Source organism: Paroedura picta, chromosome 7 (assembly GCF_049243985.1).
Source record: "Paroedura picta isolate Pp20150507F chromosome 7, Ppicta_v3.0, whole genome shotgun sequence".
Taxonomy (NCBI): domain Eukaryota; kingdom Metazoa; phylum Chordata; class Lepidosauria; order Squamata; family Gekkonidae; genus Paroedura; species Paroedura picta.
The window spans coordinates 81,150,225-81,173,586 of NC_135375.1; the positions used below are offsets into that span (position 1 = coordinate 81,150,225).

At 41.0% G+C, this 23,362-nt stretch overlaps 1 protein-coding gene, 1 long non-coding RNA gene and 1 other non-coding gene across 3 annotated transcripts in view; 1 reads left to right on the forward strand and 2 right to left on the reverse strand.

Annotated features, from left to right (window-relative positions):
• LOC143841184 (uncharacterized) overlaps positions 1-16,435 on the forward strand; it is a 31,587-nt gene extending 15,152 nt beyond the window's left edge. Inside the window, exons 2-3 of the long non-coding RNA XR_013232614.1 lie at positions 14,452-14,565; positions 15,298-16,435. This is a non-coding gene — a long non-coding RNA (uncharacterized LOC143841184). The remainder of the gene's footprint in view (positions 1-14,451; positions 14,566-15,297) is intronic.
• On the reverse strand, positions 329-20,823 carry HAUS6 (HAUS augmin like complex subunit 6). Its single transcript, XM_077345153.1, has 17 exons — positions 20,401-20,823; positions 19,966-20,061; positions 17,841-17,919; positions 16,431-16,563; positions 14,405-14,552; positions 14,057-14,122; positions 13,728-13,782; positions 13,420-13,593; positions 11,583-11,776; positions 10,802-10,931; positions 10,312-10,414; positions 8,525-8,615; positions 7,600-7,663; positions 5,269-5,451; positions 4,244-4,379; positions 2,553-3,521; positions 329-1,267 (listed from the first exon to the last, which is right to left on the reverse strand). The coding sequence occupies exons 1-17, from the start codon at positions 20,547-20,549 to the stop codon at positions 1,257-1,259; spliced, it is 2,781 nt and encodes a 926-aa protein (XP_077201268.1). The 5' UTR covers positions 20,550-20,823; the 3' UTR covers positions 329-1,256.
• On the reverse strand, positions 7,730-7,860 carry LOC143842523 (small Cajal body-specific RNA 8). The gene has a single exon (XR_013233162.1).
• Positions 20,824-23,362: the final 2,539 nt, after the last annotated feature.

The window sequence follows — 23,362 nt, forward strand, 5'->3', positions numbered from 1 at the left end:
TCATTTTTTCCCCCCTTGGCAAAAGAAGAGGCTCATTTTTACCCCATTGCATCAGATCTCACAAGCTAAGCAGGGCCAACCCTTGCTAGTTTTGGATGGGAGACCTCTTAGGATTTGGATGGTAGTTCCTCCAAGGGACACTAGGGGTCATGCCGTGGAAGAAAGCAATGGCTAAAGAACCCATGCCTGGCTGCCACACAATCCTTGGATCTCCTAGCTACATTCCATGTGCCGTTACATGATTAATAAGAAAATAACCAGGCTCAAGACTTAAACAAATGTAATATTATTCTACAGAGTTCAACAAGAAACAAATCATAAATCACTATTTCAGCAAGGGATGTTTTATTATGCTAAGCCAGTTTTTAAATGGAAAACATTAATAAATACATTTTAAGATAAGCATGACCTTGAAGTCACTAGTTATTAGAATTTGGTGAGTTTCGTAGTGGTTTGGGGCAAGTCAGTCAACAAAGCAACGCCCCATAATTAGCATTAGTACATAATACCTTCTTCTCTACTTTAGCGCCTCTGTTACCATCTTGTGGTTAGAATTCATCTACTTCCCATATTATGTCAGTGAACAGGTACAAATCAATCACTGAATGCAATTCCCGAATACAAATCAACTTGCATATAGTCTAAGGCAGACTACCTGGCCACAGTAGGAGAAAACAGAAGATCCAGAGAACACTACTGTTGTGGAGAAACTGTAGTTTTCGTGTATTAGAAAACAGAGGCAGCCACAAGGTGTCCAGACAGGTTACTTGCAAAAAATATCAACAGAAGACTGGAGCTCATTTTCCATGACATCAACAGGTATCACAAAAAGAGCTTGGTGACACTTGCACCTTCAGTTAAGACTGTTCTCAACATATAGGTTTCTCTTCCAAAAGGAAAAAATGAAATATGTGAGTAGGCAATTGGAAAAATATGAAAATAGTCTTGCTCTTTCACTGTGGTACCCTTACATGCTCTTATTTACAACTGGTCTTACATGGCATCAGTGGCTGAGAATCTGTCAAATCAGAATGAGTTCTCACATCATGAGGTCTGTGCGACAAAACTACAAATACCAGTCAGGATTAGCATTAGTTCATAGTCAAGCATCACTTTAATTATTAAAAGCCAGAGAAAATACTTCAGGTGAGAGTTTATAAAGTGTTATACTCCAAGTTCAGTGCACCATAATTGCACAATGAACTATCCTTCATCTTGACAGGCCTTTGTAGATGGAGATTCCTTTGCATCCAGCATCACTGTTTTTCTGAAAAAGAATCACATGAATTATTCAACTTTCTTTCCTGTTTTTAAAACTTGCCTAAAATAACATACAGGACTCATAGATAAGAAAGCTTGTATATGAAGCAAGGGTCTACATTAAAATTCTTGAATACAATCTTAAAATTGCGAGGGGACGTTTTTATGGCCATGGTCTGCAAAGTGGCAGCTTGTCTTTACACCTGAATCATAATTTGTCATTATATGAAGGCCAAGGAAACAGAATACTGCACTCCTGCCTGAACCTGAAAAGATTGAAAATTTAACTGTTAGAGCAAATTATCTTCTCTGAATCTTAAAAAAATTCACAGAAAGCATTGCAAACCTAGGACAATCTTCACATTGCCATAAGAATCAATGTCTTGGTTCCTATGAAATGCACATGTGAGGACATCAGCAGAGACTGTGATTTTTCACCCTTCTTTAGTAGCATTCTCCACAAGGAGCAAGGTACTTGACACTATGGGACTTGTATGAACAAGCCACAAAGCAGGCACGGAGGCAGCTGCAGTAAAGGGAGAAGAGGAGCCAGGCTGATCTTCCCATTACCGAATTTCTTGTGTCTTCCAAAACACTACTCCTTACTGCCACCCTGAGGCCACATGGCTTTTTATCCATATAAAAATATAAAAATATAGTCCTGCAACTTCTGCATCAGCATTTTGCAGGTCTCAGGGGATCTCCCTGGAAAGATGGATAGGAAACAACTGAGCTACGTGTGCATACAAGGGCTCATAGGAGCCATGTTTTTAGTGAACATTTCTCAGTAGTTACAAGATGACACTGAAAAGAGCCAATAGTTCAAAGTGATTCCGTAGCATCAGATTAACTAATTTTCAGTAAACAAGTACAGAACAAGTAGATCCCCAACAAATCTGGGTCTCTCTCTCAAAGTATGGCAAACTGTTTCAATCCATACTTTTCAAATTTCAATACAAGTAATTATTTATTTCATAGTACTTGGATTATTTTGTTCCTATGCACTTGAGGTAGTTCATTGGCAGGACTTTGCACAAAATATATACTTATCAAAAAGGCACACAGCTGTCCTTCGGAAATCTCTCACTGGTTTCAGCCTTAGTGGGCAGGTATCAAACTCCCCCAACAAAGGTTCTCATATATCTTGAGAAGTAACAAATAGAGCGGCAGTCTGCTAACACTCCCACTCAATGTGAGCAAGTACTCTAAAGTTACACATTGGAAACAGGAATACGGGGGCCCTGTACATGCAGAAAGCTACCACTACTGGGAAAAATCAGGTAAACACTAACCCTGCACATTATGAAGGATGTCTCCTTGATCCTCCCGGCTTGACCTGTTTCTTGGGTGAACTGGAGAAAATGCAACAACAGGAGAGAGACTGATCCTTCTCTCAAGCAGAGTCACATATGATGGCCTCTTGACAAGTTCTGCATCCCATGCATATGGCTTTCCCAAAGGGCTAAACATATTTGTTTCCAAGCTTGTTTGAGTAAGACTAAATTCTGATCTCGCTCTCAGGATTTGCTTTCCAGAAGGTGATTCTTGGTTTTCAGCAAAAGTCTTTTTCAGTGCTTCGTATCTGCTTTGAATAGACTGAAAATCCAATCTGTGTTCATTTTCCCCTGCATTGCCTGCAAACATTTGATCATCTCTGGCACTGATTTCTTCTGCCAGCTCTTCTGCTTCTAAGCCATTGGAACTATTAAGAGTTATGGATCCTACTCCTTCTTCCTCTGGGAGAGTTTCGTGAAGTATACCCAGATGGATAACTTCTTGGCTATCTAAATCAAAGCCACTTAACTGAGAAGCATTCCATGGGAGAGTTGTATGTGTGGAAGAATCCTGGCACAGATGAAAAGGTTGGATCTCTTTTGCAAAATCTTCTCCTGGAGCAGAGTCTGGCTCATTAAAACTCTTGAGAGTCAATTCTGGATTTTCTGTTTTTTGTTTATTTGGAACAGCACATACTAATCCTTGTTTGCAATACATCTGATCATCTGCTGCAACAACATTTGCTTGCTGGGACTGCAATTCATCAGGGTTAATAGGTACTTCCTGAAGTCTAAATGGAGACTGCAATTCCTGGAGCTGCGACTTCACTGTATCAGAAACGCATACAGACATCCTTGAATCTATTCGTTTTTTAAACTCAGGAGCCTCATTCTGTGGCATGCGTTCTGATGATGCAGTGTGATGCAATTCTGTACTCGATTCATCGGCCTGAATAGCTTTTTTCCAGGAGCTTCTAATTTCTGTAACTACAAATGAATCAAAACATGAAAAGGGTTAAGCGTGTCATCACATTCTTGTCAATCCCACTGCAAATAAAGGTCTATGGCACTCCAAGTTAAAACACTACCTTTACAACTAATTGGTGGTATTCAGAATATTGCTGTCTTCTAGCTTCACCTTCCTACAGTTTCTCACTGTCCACAGTACCACAACTGAGATCCTTTGAGAAAGAGCAACTTACAAAAGTGGCTATGTATTATCAAAGGTTTTCGCAATAATTTTTTTTTGCGCATGTTCTTATTTTGTTCTATCAATGCAAAATGACGAGCTGCTATAGCTCCACAGTGGTCATTCCCGTCAATGCAGAAAACTGCACCATTTATTTGTTCATACAGTATCAGGTCTGTTTTTACAGCCATTAAGGCTAAAGTTGGCTCTTTAACAATAATGTGGTTCTTCAGAGTGACAAGTGCGGGGCTTGTATTCCATGCTTGAATGACAGTATGAAGGATTCACAGAATATCCATAGCCTTTGCAGCATAAGAATCTGTGTGCACTTGATCAACAGCACCCCTTTTAGGAACTGCCAGATATAAAAGTTGAGCTGTAATAATAAACTATTCTATATTAGTTAACATAATCCTGCTTCAAAGGAAACAGATCCTTAAACAATTTAATGATGAATATAACAGGATCTTTTGCTAAAGTTTTACACAATTAAGGGTTAACATTTTTTAAAAATACTCACTCAGATTTTCTGGTGTCCGTGGAATTTGTTTTCTAGTTAAGAAGGGATTAACGGCTAAGGTGCCAATCAGGTCATTCAGCTCTTTTCCTTTTTCTTCAGTATCCTGAGGCAATTCAAATACAACTGCATCTGCCACCTATAGTCAATAAAGAAACAAAGCCTGAAGGAAAGACAGATTCAGGTGGGTAGCAGTGTTGGTCTGAAGCAACAGAACAAAGTTTGAGTCCAGGGGTACTTTCATGACCGACAAAGTTTAGTTAGGGGTATAAGCTTCCGTATGCACGCACACTTTCACAGATGCAAGTCATATTCGTTCACTGGGGAACTTTTTTGAAGGTTACAAGCTGCAGAATTTTTAAATACTTCCCTAAAGGACGACTGTTAAACCTTGAAACAGAGAATAATGCAGTTCACTGTTGCTATATCCTACTTTTAATCATTCATGGATTGTGCGATTAAATATATGATTACCTGGTAAAAACTCCAACCCATACACACCAGAACTATTCTTAAGTCAGCTCAGAACATCTAGCATAGAAGACAGATAGCTGTGGACTGGTTTTGGGTAGGCATAAAGTCACTTATGAATTACAACAGATGAGACTCCCATGCAATGAAAACTAGCAAAACCACCACACCACTATTGGGCTTATAAACAGCATCATGTTATTTGCTTTCCATTAAGCAGTTGCTCTGTTTTTGTATTATCTCTACCCAGACTTTGTGTGTGTGTGTGGGGGGGGGGGACTGTGCTTCAACACACAGCACGTGCCCATTTTGTATGTCCAGACAGCAGAATTCACCATCACATGTGAAAGAGTCCTAGTTTTCAATGCAAGTTTTCCATTCTGCCTCCATTATTTATTACATTTTTAGTGATTTAGTAATTATGTATGTGTAGCACCAGCAACTAAACACTGCCCAAAAAGCTAATGATCAGAAGATAAGACTACAAAACAATCAAGCTGTGATAATTTCTAATGCAATCTTAAAATAATGAAACCTATTAACAAGATATTCCTTACAGTTTCTGCCAGTTGCTCCTGTGCTTTCCTAAGAGGATCTTCATTTTTAACAGATGATGACTTCTTGAACATGCCAGCATGTCTTTTCCTTGACTTTTCTGTTGATTTGCTTTGTCTTTCTTTGTATTTTAAGATGTGAGAATTGGAATACTCAATCCTTTTGGGAGTTTCAATAGTTGATCCCTAAAACAGAAGCAGATTAACACAAGAATTAAAAGGACAGGTTTACAGATAAAGATAATCATAATTAAAACTTAAATTGTAAATTTAGAAAGCACCAACCCCTAGCAGTTGCTCAAACCTTATCAATACATTAATCACTGGGGACAAGCAGGGTTTGGGCTGCCAGTTTCATCAGGTTTAGAACATTAGGTTTCTAGGCGGATGAGTAAACAAGGCACATTAATAAAATAATGCAATATACATTAAATTAGATAGCTATCTTTAAACTCTCATTAAGTTTATACATTTAGTTGACATGGGGTAGGCTGAAAGAAACCTCATATTCTTCCACACTCATTCCAGTTATTGAACCTTGCTTAATAAACACTAATTATCAGAATATTTTAGACAGATTTGGCTATGAAGGGTGATGCCCTCCTATGGACCACATATGATTATACCAATACAACTAGACACTAGTTCCCTTCTCGCTGTGCTGGTGTTTTCATTACCCAGGCCAATTCCACACGAGTGGAAAGGGCCAATAGAGCAGTCATATGGAAGAAGGGCTAATCCCTGCTTCCACATGACACAGCTACTGGGCAGGCTCCCTACCGGGACTGCCGCGGATCAGGCCCACAGTTGCTGCAGGCTAAGGGAACACAGGTGAATCCGTGTCCCCTTAGATTAGCAGTTCTCAACCTTACCTGCTTAGCGACGCCAACTCGGCGGTGGTGCGGTGCACGCGCACAACAACTGAGGTCATGTGGAGGCGGCCATTGCCATGGCTCCACAGCCTCCGCCTGCCCGCCACTGCAGCAGTGGCAGGCAACATGGCGACCCCGGGGAAGGGGCGAAGTGACCCCAAATGGGGTCACAACCCCAAGGCTGTGGGGGCCAACAGGACACATTGCACAGCAGCCCCATGTACCTGTCCTACAGTGGCCCAGAAGGGGCAAAAAAAAAGCTCTGGTTGGCTTCATGGCGCTTCACCGTGGCGCAGGGCAGACTGAGGCATTTATATTTTGCGGGAAGGTGGGATTGCATTCCACACAATCCCAGCCTTCTGCAAAATAGAACACACACGAACACATTATGTGGCAGAACCATTCTGCCACCATTGTGCTTCCCAGGGGGACACAGAATGTGGAGAGCTGCATGGCCCACAGCAACACAATGCACCATTGGCGGCCCAGTATGACTATCATTGTGCGGACTAGGCCTCAGTGACTAAGGACTGAACAGCAAGGCTTTAATCCCCATCCAATCCTAGTTTCACATGAAACTAGTTGAAAAAAGATGGCTGGACATCTACATTTCATTAAAAGGAGCAGGGGGGATACCTGTATTTGTCTCCAAATATAAAGGTCATCCAACAGCATCCACTGTAACCAGACACATATTTTGTCTGTGCAAGTTATTTACAAAGGAGATATAATCCTCCTTTTCTGATAAGGCATGGTTTTGCAAGCAGCTGCTCATAAATGCTTGGGGGTACATTTTACAGAAAGCAAAAATCTGAAAGGTTCACTTAAATGGGCATTTTATCTCAGCACTAGTCTTCATCCAGAACGGCAAACTCAGTTGTGCTCACACCCACAGCCTCATCCACCATCACCTCTCCACTGCCTTTCGTTCCAGGAACCCAATTGAACACTATATGACAGTCTAAACAGCCTCCATGTGGGAAGCAGAAATCTTGCCAGGGATGCAACCCTGATACAAAAACTCAGGTATTCCTTGGAAATGTCTGTTTCTGACCTTTTCACTGGGTTACAGCTAAAGATGAGACTGAATTCTACTCAGCTGAATCACATTCTTGAATAATGCTGCCTCCAGGATTCTTCTTTGATCTGCCATTCACTCACCCTTTCAGCTATGGTACTCTCCTTCACCCACCTCGCCAGGCATGTGCCTACAGGCAGCTCCAGGTGCCAAGATTACAGAAATTAGCATTTGCTGGTGTATCCCTGTCTACAGCAGAAAGCTCCCAGACGTATTATTAGTTACAATGGTCCTCATTGGCAATGAATTACATTATATTTCTAAGCTTCACAAAATCTTTGTTAGTTCAGTTCACCCTGCTTGTTTTAGTCATTCTGTCCCATGCTACTTTGAGTAGAAATTTCAGGGCTTTTTTGTCAACAGGAAAATCTACTGAAGGGTTACCCTCTCAGAAGGTATCAGCATCCCATTTTCAGGCTCTTCAGCACGATGAGAGGACATAATATTTCTGAAAAAGAAGTAGTCATTACTAAACATATACAGGCAAGTTCAGACAATTTGTTCAGCCAGTGACACATGTATGCCCCGTATCTGTCCGTTACGATTTCTCTCAATTCGTCCCGGTCATCAAAAGGCAGCTTTATTATAGGGAGAACTTGCGGCAATTAGAGAAAAGTTTTTCTCTATTTGGGTATCAGCCTCCCAGATGTATGAAAATGAAGCCTATTGCAGCAAAATACAAACAAAATAGAATTGTGGGACTAATACATACTTCACAGACAAGGTAAAAAGTGCTTTACAAGTCATCATATAACCATGAACTGAAACTGGTTTAAGTATCAGTTCCAAAAACAGAGAAATGCTTACCTGGTGTATAATGCTAAGTGTTAAGCCATTTATGATTATGGTTCAGTGCTTCCTTTATAAACACAGAGGGAAGAAAAGCCACGTTTGTTGCTGGGTCAGTGCTACTCTGTACCATATGACCTATATGCATATATTATACTATCATTTACAGATAAAAGATTAGAACACTGCACACATAGCCTGATATGACTGTAGTCTCCAGTGATACTTTGTGGATGAGGCTGCAGCAGGGGCTCGTGACTGCTTCTATTTGATACGGGTCCAGGGGAGATAGACATATGAAGACATATGAAGGACCATTTGCTGCCAGGCTCTGCTTACCAGATTCAAAACTGAACTTCTGATTTATGCTGAAAAGTTAAAGACTGTTTCCAACTGAGTTCCCAATTCATACTCAGAAAAACTGAATCCTTGGCAAGAGACTATATTCCTAACCAATGCCTGTGGATGCATTAATTACAGATTCATCCCATACTATTTAAGGGTGTTCTAGAAGCCATACCTATCTGTGATTACTGAAGACGTGCCTTCACTTCTCAATGGTTCACTGTCTTTCTTAAATTCATTTGTCTGAATACACTTTTTTGTGAAATCTGAAAAATATTTCAGGTATTAAAATTAGGTCTCTGCTTAATCAAATACGAAGATATTTTTAGAAGAAAAAATAAATTGTGGTAGTTATTAGAGAACATTATTAATTTTATACGAGCTGCAGTGATAAATGCTCACACATTAAACATTGATTAGCAAGAAGTCCAAAACCACACAGGAGGGAAACTTTGTAGTACATTGTGTCTTCACCATCATCATATGGATGTTACAAACTGATAAGAGAGCTTCCCTAACAATCAGGCCAGAGAAGGACTCAATGGTAGGGTATCTTTGCACTCAGAAGGTTCAGGATTCAATTCTATCCAGCAGAGTTGCTGCATCATAGTAGATGACAGTGATCATAATATGTTCCAAACATCACAGGATTCAAATCATACGAGGTCTTCACCGGGACCCCATGGAGAGCACATAATACACCAGTAATCTCCCAGCTGCACTGGCTCCAGATTAAAGACCAAATCAGGTTCAAGGTTTTGCCCTAAATTATCTGGGGCCCTTGTATCTATGGGACTATCTCTCTCTTTACATCCTCTCCCCACCCCGAGAGCACTGCAATCATAAAACCAAAATTTCTCAGGGTCCCCACTTCAAAAGAAGTCAAACTGGCATCAACCAGGGCCAGGGCTTTCTCAGCCTTGGAAAGATCAGGATTTTAAACAGTTCTGGATTAAGACAAAGCTGCTACACCAGGCCTATGGTTGAGGAGAGGAACACTAAAAAGCACCGGCCTCCATATCTGAAACAGAGTACCACTTAAAGATATGTCAAACACCCCATCCCCCAAATGTCTATTAATTGAAATAAAATGACAACTTTTAAGCCTAAATTAATTTTAAAACTTAATCTGAATTCATTTTATTTTACTGTTATAATTTAATAACTATATTGCTGTATTTTGATGTTACCCACCCTGAGTCTATGGGGAAGGATGGACTATAAGATTAAAGTTATTATAGAAACCTTGGAATTCTTCACAGATTTTCTGGACTTGCATAATAAAACAATTTTCCATAGCCATAAAATTGCTGTATTATCTAGCCTTGCTCCTGATGCCTGTTTTCAAAACCAGTCTCACTGACCAAGAGAAAAGCTGAAATGTTTATAAAAGCTAATATAGATGAGGTGGGATAAAGAAGAATTGCTAAAAATGTTATTAACAAAATAGAGACTTACAGTTACTGGTCAATAAATTTTTTACAAATTCATTATTGCCACTAATCTATATCAGGCATTGTGGAATTGGATTCTCCCAGTAATTAAGAAGAATTTGGTTTGGCCATGTCTGCAGAATGAACACCAGTGGACTGCCTCATAAACTCCTCTGGCAAGAACAACCAACTGAATGGAAGATCCAACGACTGGCGCCAAAGAAAACATGGCTCAAACAGATAGAGGAAGACCTTAGAAACCAGCGACTGACTATCCACATGGCCAAAACTACTGCCACCAATCGCCAAGAGTGGAAACTTTTTATAAACAAGGCAAGAAATCCAGCAGCACCTACAGCAGCATGTTAGCTGAGAGGATAACCTGCTCTACCAATTGCCAGCTGAAGATTAAAAAGAAGAATTAAGAAGATAACAGAACTGGTGGCCTCTTCTGAAATCTACAATTACAAACAAAGGGACCAAGTCAGACTCTTCCCAAGTTATTTTTTTTAAAGTTCCTAAAGCTTACCAGGAATTGATGCAGGATACTGGCAAAATATACTGCTTTTATAAACTTCTTCTGTGGCAGGGGTAAAGGAAAGGGGAGACATAGCCGGTAATAAATCAAGTGCCTTTAAAAAAAATAAAAACTAGGTTAAGGTTCGAAATATTCTTAGCTTTCAATAATAATGTGCTTAAAATTTTGGATACTCAAATACCACATTCATGCCATATAGGAAATTTTCATCCAATGAACTTTTATTTTAAGACTGCCACTATGTTCTGGATAAGCACATGAAGAGCTATAAGTTTGGCTGTCAAAGTTTCTCCCCAAAATGCAAGCAGAACTGAAGAACTATACCTGTCAAACTAAGCACTTCCTATAAGATATAATATTCCTATGGAGATTTTTATGGATTTACTAATTGAATCTGACATCCTCAAGTTATTTCAACATTCTTTTTGCTGAATAAAAGCCAATCCATTTTCTTCTACTTTTCCCAAAAAAAGATACTTACAGGGTTAGGCTCTTTGATGAAAAGAAAAGGTGACTCTCCCAGACAGTCCTCCCACTTTAAATCCCATTCTCTTTGTTTTTCAGCAATTGACTGATTAATAGATACATGAGACTCATGTTTTAATTTGTGCCTGCAACAATATTAACAAGAATATTTTTACTGGTCAGCACTGAAGAGTTTTACTTTGGCAAACTGACAGAATTAAATTAGTGACAATGCAGAGTGTAAGCTTTCTGCTAATACGGTTCTGTAAATCTACAGCTGCTGCAGAAAGTATTATTTTGTACAAGTCAGGCTACAATCTAACTAGGAAACAATAACCTGCAAATTCATGACTGTTTCATTTACATATTATTTGTAAAACATTCAAAATACTTTCAGAACCAACCTGTGTTTTAGTTACCTAACATACTACAGATTTTAGCCAGACTATTTCTGAAGGGCAAGAACATTTCTTTCACCAATAGACAATTAGGAAGAATCAGCTTTAAATTATTTCTGCCAGCAGACAGCACCCTAGTTAAGCCTCACAATAGGACTTAGGCTGTGTAAAAAAACAAGTCTGCTAAGATTTTCAGGAGGAAAAACAGAGAGGCGTATTGGATGGGCCACTGCTCAGTAGTGGTCTTTAAGAAACAACTGGACTGATACTTCTCTGGGATGCTTTGGGATGATCTTGCATTGAGCAGGGGGTTGGACTAGATGTTCTGTATGGCCCCTTCCAACTCTGTTTCTATGAGTCTACATGAGGGGTGAATACACAAAACGCAATTGAGCTTACCTCAGTGATTTTAGCCCCAATAAAGTCTCGTTCTGGAACTTGGTCTTTCCTTCAAAATACTGAAAATCCAGTTTCAGTGAATTCTTGTCAATATGCTGGCGTTCAAGCATCAACATTTCCAAGGCTTTGTTTAATAATTCAAAAATGGTTAACATATTTAGCCTTCCAGCTTCATATACGTTTTCAACCTGCAGCTTCAAACATTACAACGAACAACTGATTAGTACCCATGCACATCACGACAAACCATCCCCTTCCAACTACTAAAGACAGGATAAAGGAAAAATGAATATCATTGGGGGGAACGAAAGCATCACAGTTCGTCTATATTTTCAGTTAGGGAATCTCCAGAGGAGCAGCAAAATAAAACAATTCAGTAGTATCTTAAAAGCTAACAAAAATCTATTTCAGCATAATCTTTTCGAAGTCAGAGGTTAGGGAGAGAAAGAACAGTTACCAGGCTATGGAGAAGCCAGAGCTCAATGGCAAATGTTCTGTTTTGTATACAAAAAGACCCAGGTTCAATTCAATCCAATATCTTGGAACACCTAATGAAGTGAGAGCTGATATGTGGAAAGCTTATGCTGGAATGAAGTTTCTTAAGTCTTTAAGGGGCTTTATTCAGTCAGGAGATCAACTTTCTGTGGCCTAACCTTGCCTGTAAGTTTCTATTTCATTTTTCTTCAACCACTAATCAATTATATATACAGGAGAGCTGACACATGCATAGAGTTTCCTGCAGGTGCAAGGGCTTACTTTTTCAACCCAACAGACATACATTTGGTCGCATATGAATGATCTCTGTCCACTGGAATGAACAGTATTTCTTTGAATGTAAGAGTCGCATATGGTACTTTGACCTTCAAATCTAGAAAATTTAACCTCAGCCAGAGCCAAGGCTTTCTGTCCTGGCCCCCACCACATCAGGGCACTAAATAGAACTAAAACAATTCCACAGGGCCTGCAAACTGGAGCTCTTCCACCAGGCCTTTGGTCAAGACAAGTGAACAAATCCACCAACCAGAGCCCAGAGGTCCTTTCAAACATCAATTGCACCCACAGAAAGAACTGAACCATAGTGCAGGTAAAACTGTCTCATATGTTCTACTGTTGAATTGTCAATTTACAAACTGTTCTGTCTTTTGACTCAAGTGCCTATTGTTAAGATTGTTTTTTGGCTCAAGTTCTTATTGTGAAGAGTGTTACATGTTCAAAATAAGATGTCTATTATATTGTACAGTTTTCATGATAATTCCAATGTAAACTGCCCTGAGCTGCAAGGAACGGCAGTATATAATAATATAAATAAATACCATAAGTAAAAATAAAATTTCCATAGGGATGAGTTCCCCCTCCCCCCCATTCAACCCCTGTCACAGTAGCAGTCCTTCAATTTCCCTCTCAGACTGCTCCTGGAGGCCCCCAGAGGCCCAGAAGCAGCATTCTGGGGGACATTTTAGGCTACTGAAGGACAGGGAAAGTGGAGAAGCTATGATCCGCAGATAGGAATCCTTTTTATATGCAGAACCCTTCCCATGAATCTAAGCCAGACATTGATGACTGAACTGGAAAAAACTGGTGCAATTGTCTAAATCCAAAACATTTTAAAACCATGTTTTCCTGTAATTTAGAAGACACGTTTCTGTTAAAATCGAATATATTGACTTAAAAACAGATTAAGCTTGCTTAACAATGTTGCTGAGAGATCTTCTCCACTAGGCTTTAAATGAAGAGTTGTTGCTCACAACAGCTGTTACAAGCCTATTTTAGACAACAAAGCCAAACAATTCAGAAAGTAATGAGGTATTTGAAGAGAGTAAAATGCAAAGACACTTACTCTGTGCATTTCTTTTTCAACTTTTTCAAGCAGAAGCCTTGGAACACTGACGGTAGTACTGGTGCCATCTAATAAATACTGGTCTACATGACCATTGACAATGGAATCTACGACTTGTCTTTCTTTCTGAAGAAGTTTAAGTGTTTCTATTATCAATGCCCATATAGAACGAACCTTTGAGAGTGCAGGGAAAAAGTCAGAGGAGAGGGGAAAGAAAAAGGACACTCTGAGAATACAAAATTACTTGTGCAGACAAGGATTTGGTATTAGATGGTGGCAACTAAAAATACATGTGCAAAGCATCTTACCCTTTTCACGTTTTCTGTTGTGTTGTTCTGGCTCTGATCAATATTTTTTTCTGCTCTGTCCAAAAGTCAGAAAGAAGGAGCAAAGTAAATTTTGTTGCCAGAGATATGTATTATGCAATCCAATCTATAATTAAAATTTGCTTTTGTGTAAATTTAATCCTGATTTCTTAACTCTGACAATTCAGCAGGAGAGTATAAACACATACAAAACTTCATTTCCTCACTCCTCCATCTTCTGACCACATCCCTAATAATTACTGCATGGCAAATGCAGAAAGGAACTGGGGAAGATACCCCAAACATAAAAATGTAAGCAAACCAGCACTTACTTTTGGAGCTGTTTGTCCAGTTCTGAATTTTCATATCTTAAATCTCTTATTTGTTTACTGAAAACCCTGCACACACAGAAAGGTGAAGTTACAAGCCACATTTTTAATAGAAAATAAATCTGCTGGGTCTTGTGATATAGTAAGAAAAAAGTGAACTCAGTTGCTTTTCTGTTTGAGAAATATCTTTTCTGATAATAAAAGCTGTGAAGTCATCCTCAGTAAATGGCAGCTTAGTTTTCCAAACTGTATCAATCTCTGTGATACAACTGCAAATTTATATCTAGTAGTTAAAGTTAAAGAATGCACAAAAATCCAACATTATGCTCATTGATAGAAATCTCCACTCACAGTGCTTTTTTCTGAAGTTCTTGAATTATTATGTCTTCCTTTTGTAGATTCCACAAAAATCTGTGGTATGCCACACAGTATTTTGCAGCACCCATATCGCAGTCTGGATCTCTCAAGTTCAGGGACTCAGGAAAGCATGTGCCAGCACCTACAGAAGAGGGGTAAGTTATTTTTCCATATTGAACTGTGAGTGCAGATTTCCTTTTAAGAATACAGAGAAGCAAGGATCTCTGCATGCACTAGCATGCAGCCCATGAGTTTAACTACTGGCTAAAAAAGGTAAAGGTATCCCCTGTGCAAGCACTGGGTCACGTCTGACCCTTGGGGTGATGCCCTCCAGCATTTTCATGGCAGACTCAATTCGGGGTTTGCCAGTGCCTTCCCCAGTCATTACCGTTTACCCCCCAGCAAGCAAGCTGGGTACTCATTTTACCGACCTCGGAAGGATGGAAAGCTGAGTCAACCTTGAGCCGGCCGCTATGATCGAACTCCCAGCCTCATTGGGCAGAGCTTCAGACTGCATGTCTGCTGCCTTACCACTCTGCGCCACAAGAGGCTCTCTGCGCACAGCATTAATATAATACAATACGTTGGAATAGGTACAAAACAAGGAGAATATAGCAACACCGCCAGAACAAAGCAACAACTGTTCCCAAATCAAGGTGCGGCAAGCAAACCAGCAATCAGCCAACAATATCGAACAACCCATAGAAAGTGTTCAACCAAAACCATGTCCTGGTTTTGCATATGTCTGAGGGTCTCTATCATCCTCTCCCACACATGTAAATTTAAGCCTCCATGGAATTTAATTTCCATTTACCATGTCTCTTTCATGTCTTGCTAACAGGCAAGTTTGGAAACCAATGCTCTAGCCTGTTTGTTTTATCTATCAGCAGCTGGAAGTATTTCACAATGGAACTATCCAAGGAGTAACAGAAATACGCAATGCCACAAACGTTACTTTGATGCTTTCTTCTCACTGTGACTTCTGAATCCTTCCCATACAGCAACTGCTGCTATTGTTCCTCTACAACTGTGATTTCATTAAAAGATGATAATTTTAAGTTAACATTCTCACAGAAGTTGTAGCCATGTTGAAGTGAAAGGCTACTACTTTCATGAAAAATACTATTTCAACACAGAACACCATACTAAAACAGACTAAAAAAGTTACTATAATTTTATTTATGATTGATTCATCCCACAATGAAGCAAGCATGATTGTGTTAACTGTATTCTATCTATTTCCTTGAACTTCCACAAATGCTGCAAACTACTCAGCATCAAATTATTAAACAGCTCTACATCAAACTGAATAAAGATTCCCAGGTACTACTATATATTCCCAGATATGTTTTGCTGTCAACGAAATACAACAAAGAAGAATAATCTTTATTGCATTACTGGTGCACCAGCCACATCATCCCCATCTAATTTGGCAATTAGGATGATTTTTAAACCATTCAGTGGAACCTTTGCTGACATGCACTAATCGATACTCGTGAACAAGCTGTTTGGAAGACAGCTTATTTTGTTTTATTACTGATATTATTGGTATTATTACCCTGTAGGCACAGAAGAATGTGGGAACAACCTGTTTGTACAGAGCTCCCAGAGGGTATAAGAGCCCATAAAAGACACACACATGCATGGGCAGGAGGAAATGTCCCCTCAACTCCATCATAATTATGCTCCTGAGATCTCCCAAGAACAGCATTTGAGGAGACACTTTGATAAGAAGGAAACTGTACTTCCACACACAAAATTCAGGTGAAATCCAACCTGATGAAACAAGAGAGCATCCCAGAATTGTCAACAATGCACAAGGGGTCTGTTGCAAGTACATGAATGTTAAGAAGAAGTATATATGTCTGCAAAATTGACATATGGCTGATTGCACATAATCTGAATATTTCTAAGATTTAAAGCCAGACAGTAGGACCAAGAAGTAGTTCATGGAATGCTCCATCCTGAACTCTATTTTACTGGAAAGTAAATCAAACTGTGCTGCCAGGCTATTGCCTACCTGTAGAATCTGTTTTGATATGATGCAGCAGGACACATCTTGCAAAGTGGTACATTAAGTGAATGAACTTGGGACCACCAGGGGAAAGGAATAATGATGCATGTACTGAAGGAAAGTTGTTCCCATATTCATCCTAGATAATTAAATAAATTAAGAATATATTATGACAAAGGCAATCTAGTCTTTGATCTAATCTTGATCATTTAGATTTGTCTAGTGCACAGTAAATGGACATCTAATCTGTCATTCATACTAAAATTACCATACCTGGCTCTAGCATTACTTATGGCTTAAACAGAGTTAATAAGACACCTGGTACTAATAGTCCTGAAAAGTCAGCAGTAGACACAATAATCGTTTGCTCTTCCACCATAGAACTGCTGTTGGTTGAAATAAGCCATTTTTTATGCTATGGCAGAGCCAGGCACTAGCTCTACAATATCACTGGAGCCAGAATGCAATATAAGCATAAAGATACCAGTTGTACTTTTACACTGGCAATGAACTCTTTAACTACAACTTCCTGTGTTATAAAACAAACTGGAAGGACCCAATAAAATCAGAGTCCAGTAGCACCTTTAAGACCAACAAAGATTTATTCAGGGTGTGAGATTTCAAGTGCAAGCACTCTTCATCAGACTATGATCTCCTTACATGACAAGGAATATATAGCAAAAATCAATTCGGTTACATCAGTAGACTGTGTAACAACCAAATACAGCCAATGATAACCCTTTTTCAAAACAGCCAATCAACCCCCTAGAATTCAGTGTACTTTACAAAAACACAGGGAGAGACCAAACTGCCTGATCAGTGATCAAAGGCTCCCACGTCCCCATATGCTGCTTGCTCCATCTGTCTCCATACAACTGTGAAACATTTCTCCCAGGGTAACTATCCCAAGGCCAGGGCGTCAAACTCAAAATTCCATTACATTGCCATATCTTAGTCACATTATCACAAATAAAATAGTGAGGAATATGGATACACAAGTTGAACAATGTTAGCATGAATAATGAGATTAAAAAACCTTTGTCCCTGTTGAGTCCTGGGTATGTCATAGTATTGAGTGTTGTAATAACTTGCATTTCTGCAATCTCCCTTTCTAGCCTGTTCTTGAAGTTCCTTTGCAATACAACAGCTACTTTCAGGTCCGTTATTGAATGTCCTGGAAGGTTGAAGTGTTCCCCCACAGGTTTTTCAATTTTCAATTTTGTGGTTTTTTATGTCAGATGTGCCCATTAATTCTTTGGCATAGGGTTTGACCTGTTTGCCCTATGTAGAGAACAGGGGGGGCATTGCTGGCACTTGATGGCATATACTAAGTTGAAAGGACCCAGTAAGTCGGCAATTACAACTAGAGCTGGACAACGCTTTCATATATCATTTTTCATTCTAAACAATACTTACTGAAATTTTTCTTAGCCAGTCACAGCATTGCTTCCTAAATTCAGAGTCTGTAATCTTATCTGTTGGAGGAAAACAAAATCTTTCCATTCCCAGGGAAGGGAAAGAGAAAAATTTCAGCAAACATTCAAGAAATCAGATTACTTTCACCTGGATATCCTAACAATTAAAAGGTTCTTGGTGACTTCCATGCCCTAGCAAATTACTATAAACCTAATGGATTGCCCAGACACATAATATACACATAGTAGACTTACACATAGCTGTAGTTTCATTTCCAGGTTGGTTTTGATAGTAATGAAAGATGTTACAACACTAATTGTGCTAACAGAAAATGAAACATGGACAAAAACCAAGCTTATTCCCAGCAGAAATCTGCCATACAGTAACCAGTCAGGCCTTTGCAAACAAACTGCCTTTCCAGATGTATTTTTCAGGAGCTGAACCTTAATGTAATACTAAGAAAGTACTATTCTTTACATTATTTCACTCATTACTATAACCTTTATGGCCATACACAGTCTGGGCCCAGTGTACCGCTTCTCTGTTAACAATTAAACAGTGAAAAATATTCAATGTTAGTAATGTTATTGTTTATTGACGCAGTTAGTGAATTCACACTGTATGTCTTATTGTTTTTCATGTTCCCCATGAACCACCCTGAGCCACAAGGGAGGGCAGTACAAAAACGTAATAAATAAATCTCACTGAATCCCTAGTCTCAGCAGCATAGCAGAAAAGATGGGAGGAGACGAGTGCCTATTGTCGCCTGTTATTTGATTATTGATTATCAATAAATTGGGAATTTTATGGGGCATATTTTATCTGACTGTTTTACTGTTATGATATAAACCGCCGTGAGCCCTTTAGGGAGCGGCGATCTGTACGTTGAAATATAAATAAATCTGGTGCAGTGGTCCCCAACCTCAGAAACCAACCGGTAGGGCATTGGGGCGTGGCCCGCGGCCCACGCGGGCCGCACCCGCGCATCGCCCGCTGGCCGTGCCCGCGCATCGGGCCGCGCCCGGCCCTGATTCCCTTTCCCCGCCCTCCCGCAGTAAGAAGCTTCCCGGGCCGCAAGCTTGCGGCCTGGGAAGTTTTTTACTGTGGGGGGGGCGGGGAGAGGGAGCCGCGGCCCGGCACCGGGCCGCGGCCCGCAGGTTGGGGACCACTGCTCTGGTGAACAAAGCTTAGAGTGCCCAGTATGTAAATTGAAAAGCAGTTTAGTTCCAGATCCCAGCAACTACCCCCTTCTGTACTACAGTGCACAGATAGCCGGCTGGGGGGGGTGGGTGGGTGGCTTGTTTCCCTACAACCAGGACCCTTGCTCATTACACATGGGTTAGATATCACTCAGTTCCTTTGAACTGGGAGCCACAGGTCAATTTCACAAAGGTAACAATGGAATGCATATATGAAACTGGTCATCTGGATCTAACCTAAAACACCACAGCACACATTGGTCTCTGCTACTACAAATTAAGACTTTCTCTAAATGCTTAGAACTCTGTTCTATAGTAATAGAATCCTTCTATTCTTAGGGACAAAATGGTATTTTAATACAGTGAACTGAAGAGATACAAAAGGGAATGAAATGTACATAGTAAGTGTCCAAGCAATTCTATTGAGGAGTGTGTGTGTATATGAAGAGTCTTAACAGGAGCAGTTTCAAATCTCTCATGAAAACCAAGGCCTATGACAAAATAATGTCAGTGGTCTTTAATAACTGTGGATGTTTCCTTAATGGGAGATAATGGTTAAGAAGTGGTACTCCAGTGACAAGAACTCTAGACAAGAACTCATCAGAGCTTAAGAAAAGGCATTATGCAGCGCCTAAAGCACCCTGGGGTGCAAGAGCTCTTCCTTGCTGCTCAGGAGATACTGTATGGGGTAACAGATCTGCTACTATCCAGGAGTGCTCCTTCATCGTTATCTGTGTGCTATTAGTATATTTGAAGATAAAGCAAAAAGCACCCAGACATTCCAGGGCCCCCTACTCAAAAAGAACTTAATGTACATTCCTACAAATCCACTGTAGAAATCCAAACTGCTGTATGAAGCACGGCTTTGAGAAATTAAATATTAAACTAAATACTACTTCATAAAGCCAATTACACTTCATGCTTACCTAAAGACCTCATTACAGCGTGCTTGGTCCAGCTTTGAAAACAAGAAGAACGAAACAATCTGAAATGCATCTTTGTTTGGCTTCTCAAACATATTCCTTTGAAGTGGGGGGGGGGGGAGAGAAAAAATGCAATTAACAAAACCCATATATGGCATACAACATTTCTGCAAAGGGAAAAAAAAAACACCAGCATGAATTCTTTATAAATCCCCTTAGGACAAACCCCTCTTTTCTTAGACAAGAGCTCTTGCCCTGTGTCATAGGCAGAAATCCGAGGAGCGATGCCTTTCTGATTCACCGCTTCAATTGTCCCCAGCGGAACGTTTCCTACAACTTCACTTCCAAGGGAGACGGGCCCATCCACCCCACGGAAACCATCGCGGTCGCCCGGGGACAACCCACAGGGCTGGCCAAGAAGCCGCCCCCTCAACTCACGGGCCCAGGCGGAGATGAAGAGCCATTTTCCCGGCGGCGGCGGCTCCTCCCGGGTCGAGGCCCAGCGCCAGCAGGTACAGCCAAAGATGCTCTTCCTCCCACAAAGAAGGAGGCGGCGGCGGCGGCGGCAAGAACGCCGACTTGTTCATCTCCGCTGTCCGCCTGCTCAGAGGGCCTGAATGTCTCCTGCCAAGGATTACGGCTGGGGGGGGTGGGGGGCGGCGGCGCTCCCTTCGCCAACAGGCAAACTTTCCCGCCTACCGCCGGACACCGCTTCCGCCAACATGACGCCCCCCACGGCCATTTTGGTTAACCCGCCAAAAGACTAAAAGCGGTGGGGAGGGCGACGTCACGGCAGAGGGAGAGGCGCATCGGCCAATAAAAATCTGCGTCGCTCTAGACTCTAACACTTCTGTCCCAGCATGCACTGCGGCGGAGTACTAACAAATGTCTTTTTGCTAGAGTTCCGCCTCTAGCGCTCTTGCTCCGTAATGGTGGCCGCGCATCGGCCGCGTTGCATTCTGGGATATGTAGTCTTCTTGGCAGGAATCAAGTTGTGGGCCCTCTTGTTCTGCGTGCAGGAGATCCCTCTTTCGTGGATCATCCGACCTTGGATGGAAGCGGTTTCTCCTTCAGGGGGGTTGTGAATGTGGCTAGGACTCCATGGGAGACCTTGGGTCGGGAAGAATGTTGGTTTTAAAGAGTATTCAAGGCAGAATATGTTGTGCCTGTGAACAATGCGGTGTTTGCTTAGTCTCAAGTTTTCTCATAACCGACGTCATTTAATTTCAAAAGCGACCAACCCAGCCCACCCTTTGAAGAAGGGGCTCGACAGGTATGCGGGGAAATTAACGGGAAAGAGAAAAGGCCTTATGGGGACTAAGCATGCTGCAAACTGCATGGAATATTTAGAGTCCAATGTAAATCCCACAGTGTTGTCTAGATTTAAAGGTAAAGGTATCCCCTGTGCAAGCACCGGGTCATGTCTGACCCTTAGGGTGACGCCCTCTAGCGTTTTCATACCAGACTCAGAACGGGGTGGTTTGCCAGTGCCTTCCCCAGTCATTACCGTTTACCCCCCAGCAGCAAACTGGGTACTCATTTTACCGACCTCGGAAGGATGGAAGGCTGAGTCAACCTTGAGCCGGCTGCTGGGATTGAACTCCCAACCTCCATATAAATATCTGTACAAGATGCCACGTGGAGGATTGTATCCCAAGTGTTCTCATGCATTCAGAGCATTTCTTGAAATTAAATTAAGTTTTCCCATTGCTGTAGATGTCAGATGTGACCTCAAGGTACATAGTGAATAACTGGAACCCATTGTGTGATGAAGTGCCAAGGAACTTGAGCTAATTTCCTCTCTATGGTATCTAAAGGAGTGGGCATGCACATGAAAGCTTACACCCAGAAATAAACTTTGTTGGTCTTAAAAGTGCCACAGGGCTCTTTGTTCTGCTGCTACGACAAGGCTACCCACTTGACCCTCTCTTATGACAGCGAGGCAAAATTTCCACTCTGTTTACTTCTGAAAGCCAAACATGTATTACTGGATCCCTTCCAACAAGGTTGGACTGGAGTTATTTTCCCTCTTGTGGAGTTTGGTGGCTTTGATTTTCTCTCAGCAGACAAGGCCGATGAAAAATGCCTTGTTAGGAAGCTCACTTTCACGTTGGAGGATGCAGTCCAGTAAACTGCTTTAGGTTTCTTATTCTGTTGAGCTAAGGCAGCAGCCAACAAAGATGCTGGTATACGTGGCAGGAAAGAAAATTAGTCACGGAGAGTTTTTGAACAGTGTAGCATGAAACTGCACAGTATTTCATTTCTCACAACTTTTTTTCTGAACTGGTGGCTGTCCTTGATCAGTATTGTCACGCATGGGAACAGTGTTTGACACCCATCCCCATAGCTGCATTGAGAAAGGTTAAGTATGAGAAGTTAGCCCTTATTTTGGACCATGGGATAGCACCAGCTGTTCCTTCCTGCCTTTGTCCAGATCAAATTGGGGGGGGGGGGGCTGCAGTAGTGTTCATGGACACCAGATGGCGCTAATATCTCCTGGAATAATAGGTTATAAAATTGTCTTTTTTGATGTGAACATTCACATTGACAGCACAATTTTTTGAAAACTTAACTATTACTCTGAAGCAAAAAGCATCTGAGCTTAATTATGGTCACTATTCCACTAATAGTTAAGTAGTATGGGAATCTTAAGAGCCTCTTGTGGCGCAGAGTGGTAAGGCAGCTGTCTGAAAGCTTTGCCCATGAGGCTGGGAGTTCAATCCCAGCAGCCGGCTCCAGGTTGACTCATTCTTCCAAGGTCAGTAAAATGAGTACCCAGCTTGCTTGGGGGTAAACAGTAATGACTGGGGAAGGCACTGGCAAACCACCCTCTATTGAGTCTGCCATGAAAACACTAGAGGGCATCACCCCAAGGGTCAGACATGACTCGGTACTTGCGCAGGGGATACCTTTATCTTTATGGGAATCTTTCATTTTTTCCATGGATATGCTTCAAGGTGTAAACTAATGAAAGTATAAATCATAGTTAGAAGGGATCTTCAGGATCATCTAGTCCAACCCCCTGAAGAATGCAGGAAATGGCCACAAGAGCCAAGCACCTACACAGTCCCTTCTGACCACCCATTTACAATCTGTCTAAATTCAAAGAATTACCATTTCTGTCAGATGGCAACCTAGCCACTGCTTAAAAACTTCCAAAGAAGAACCCACCACCACCTGAGAAAGCCTATTACACTGAGGAACCACTCTGTCAGGAACTTCTGGATGTTTAGCTGAAAATTCTTTTGTATTAATTTCTTCCCATTGGTTCTGGGGCAACAAAAAACAACTCTGCTCCATTCTTTATGTGACAGTTCTTCAGGTACATGAAGATGGCTATCATATCACCTCTTAGTCATCTTCTCTCCAGGCTAAACATACCAAGTTCCCACAACCTTTC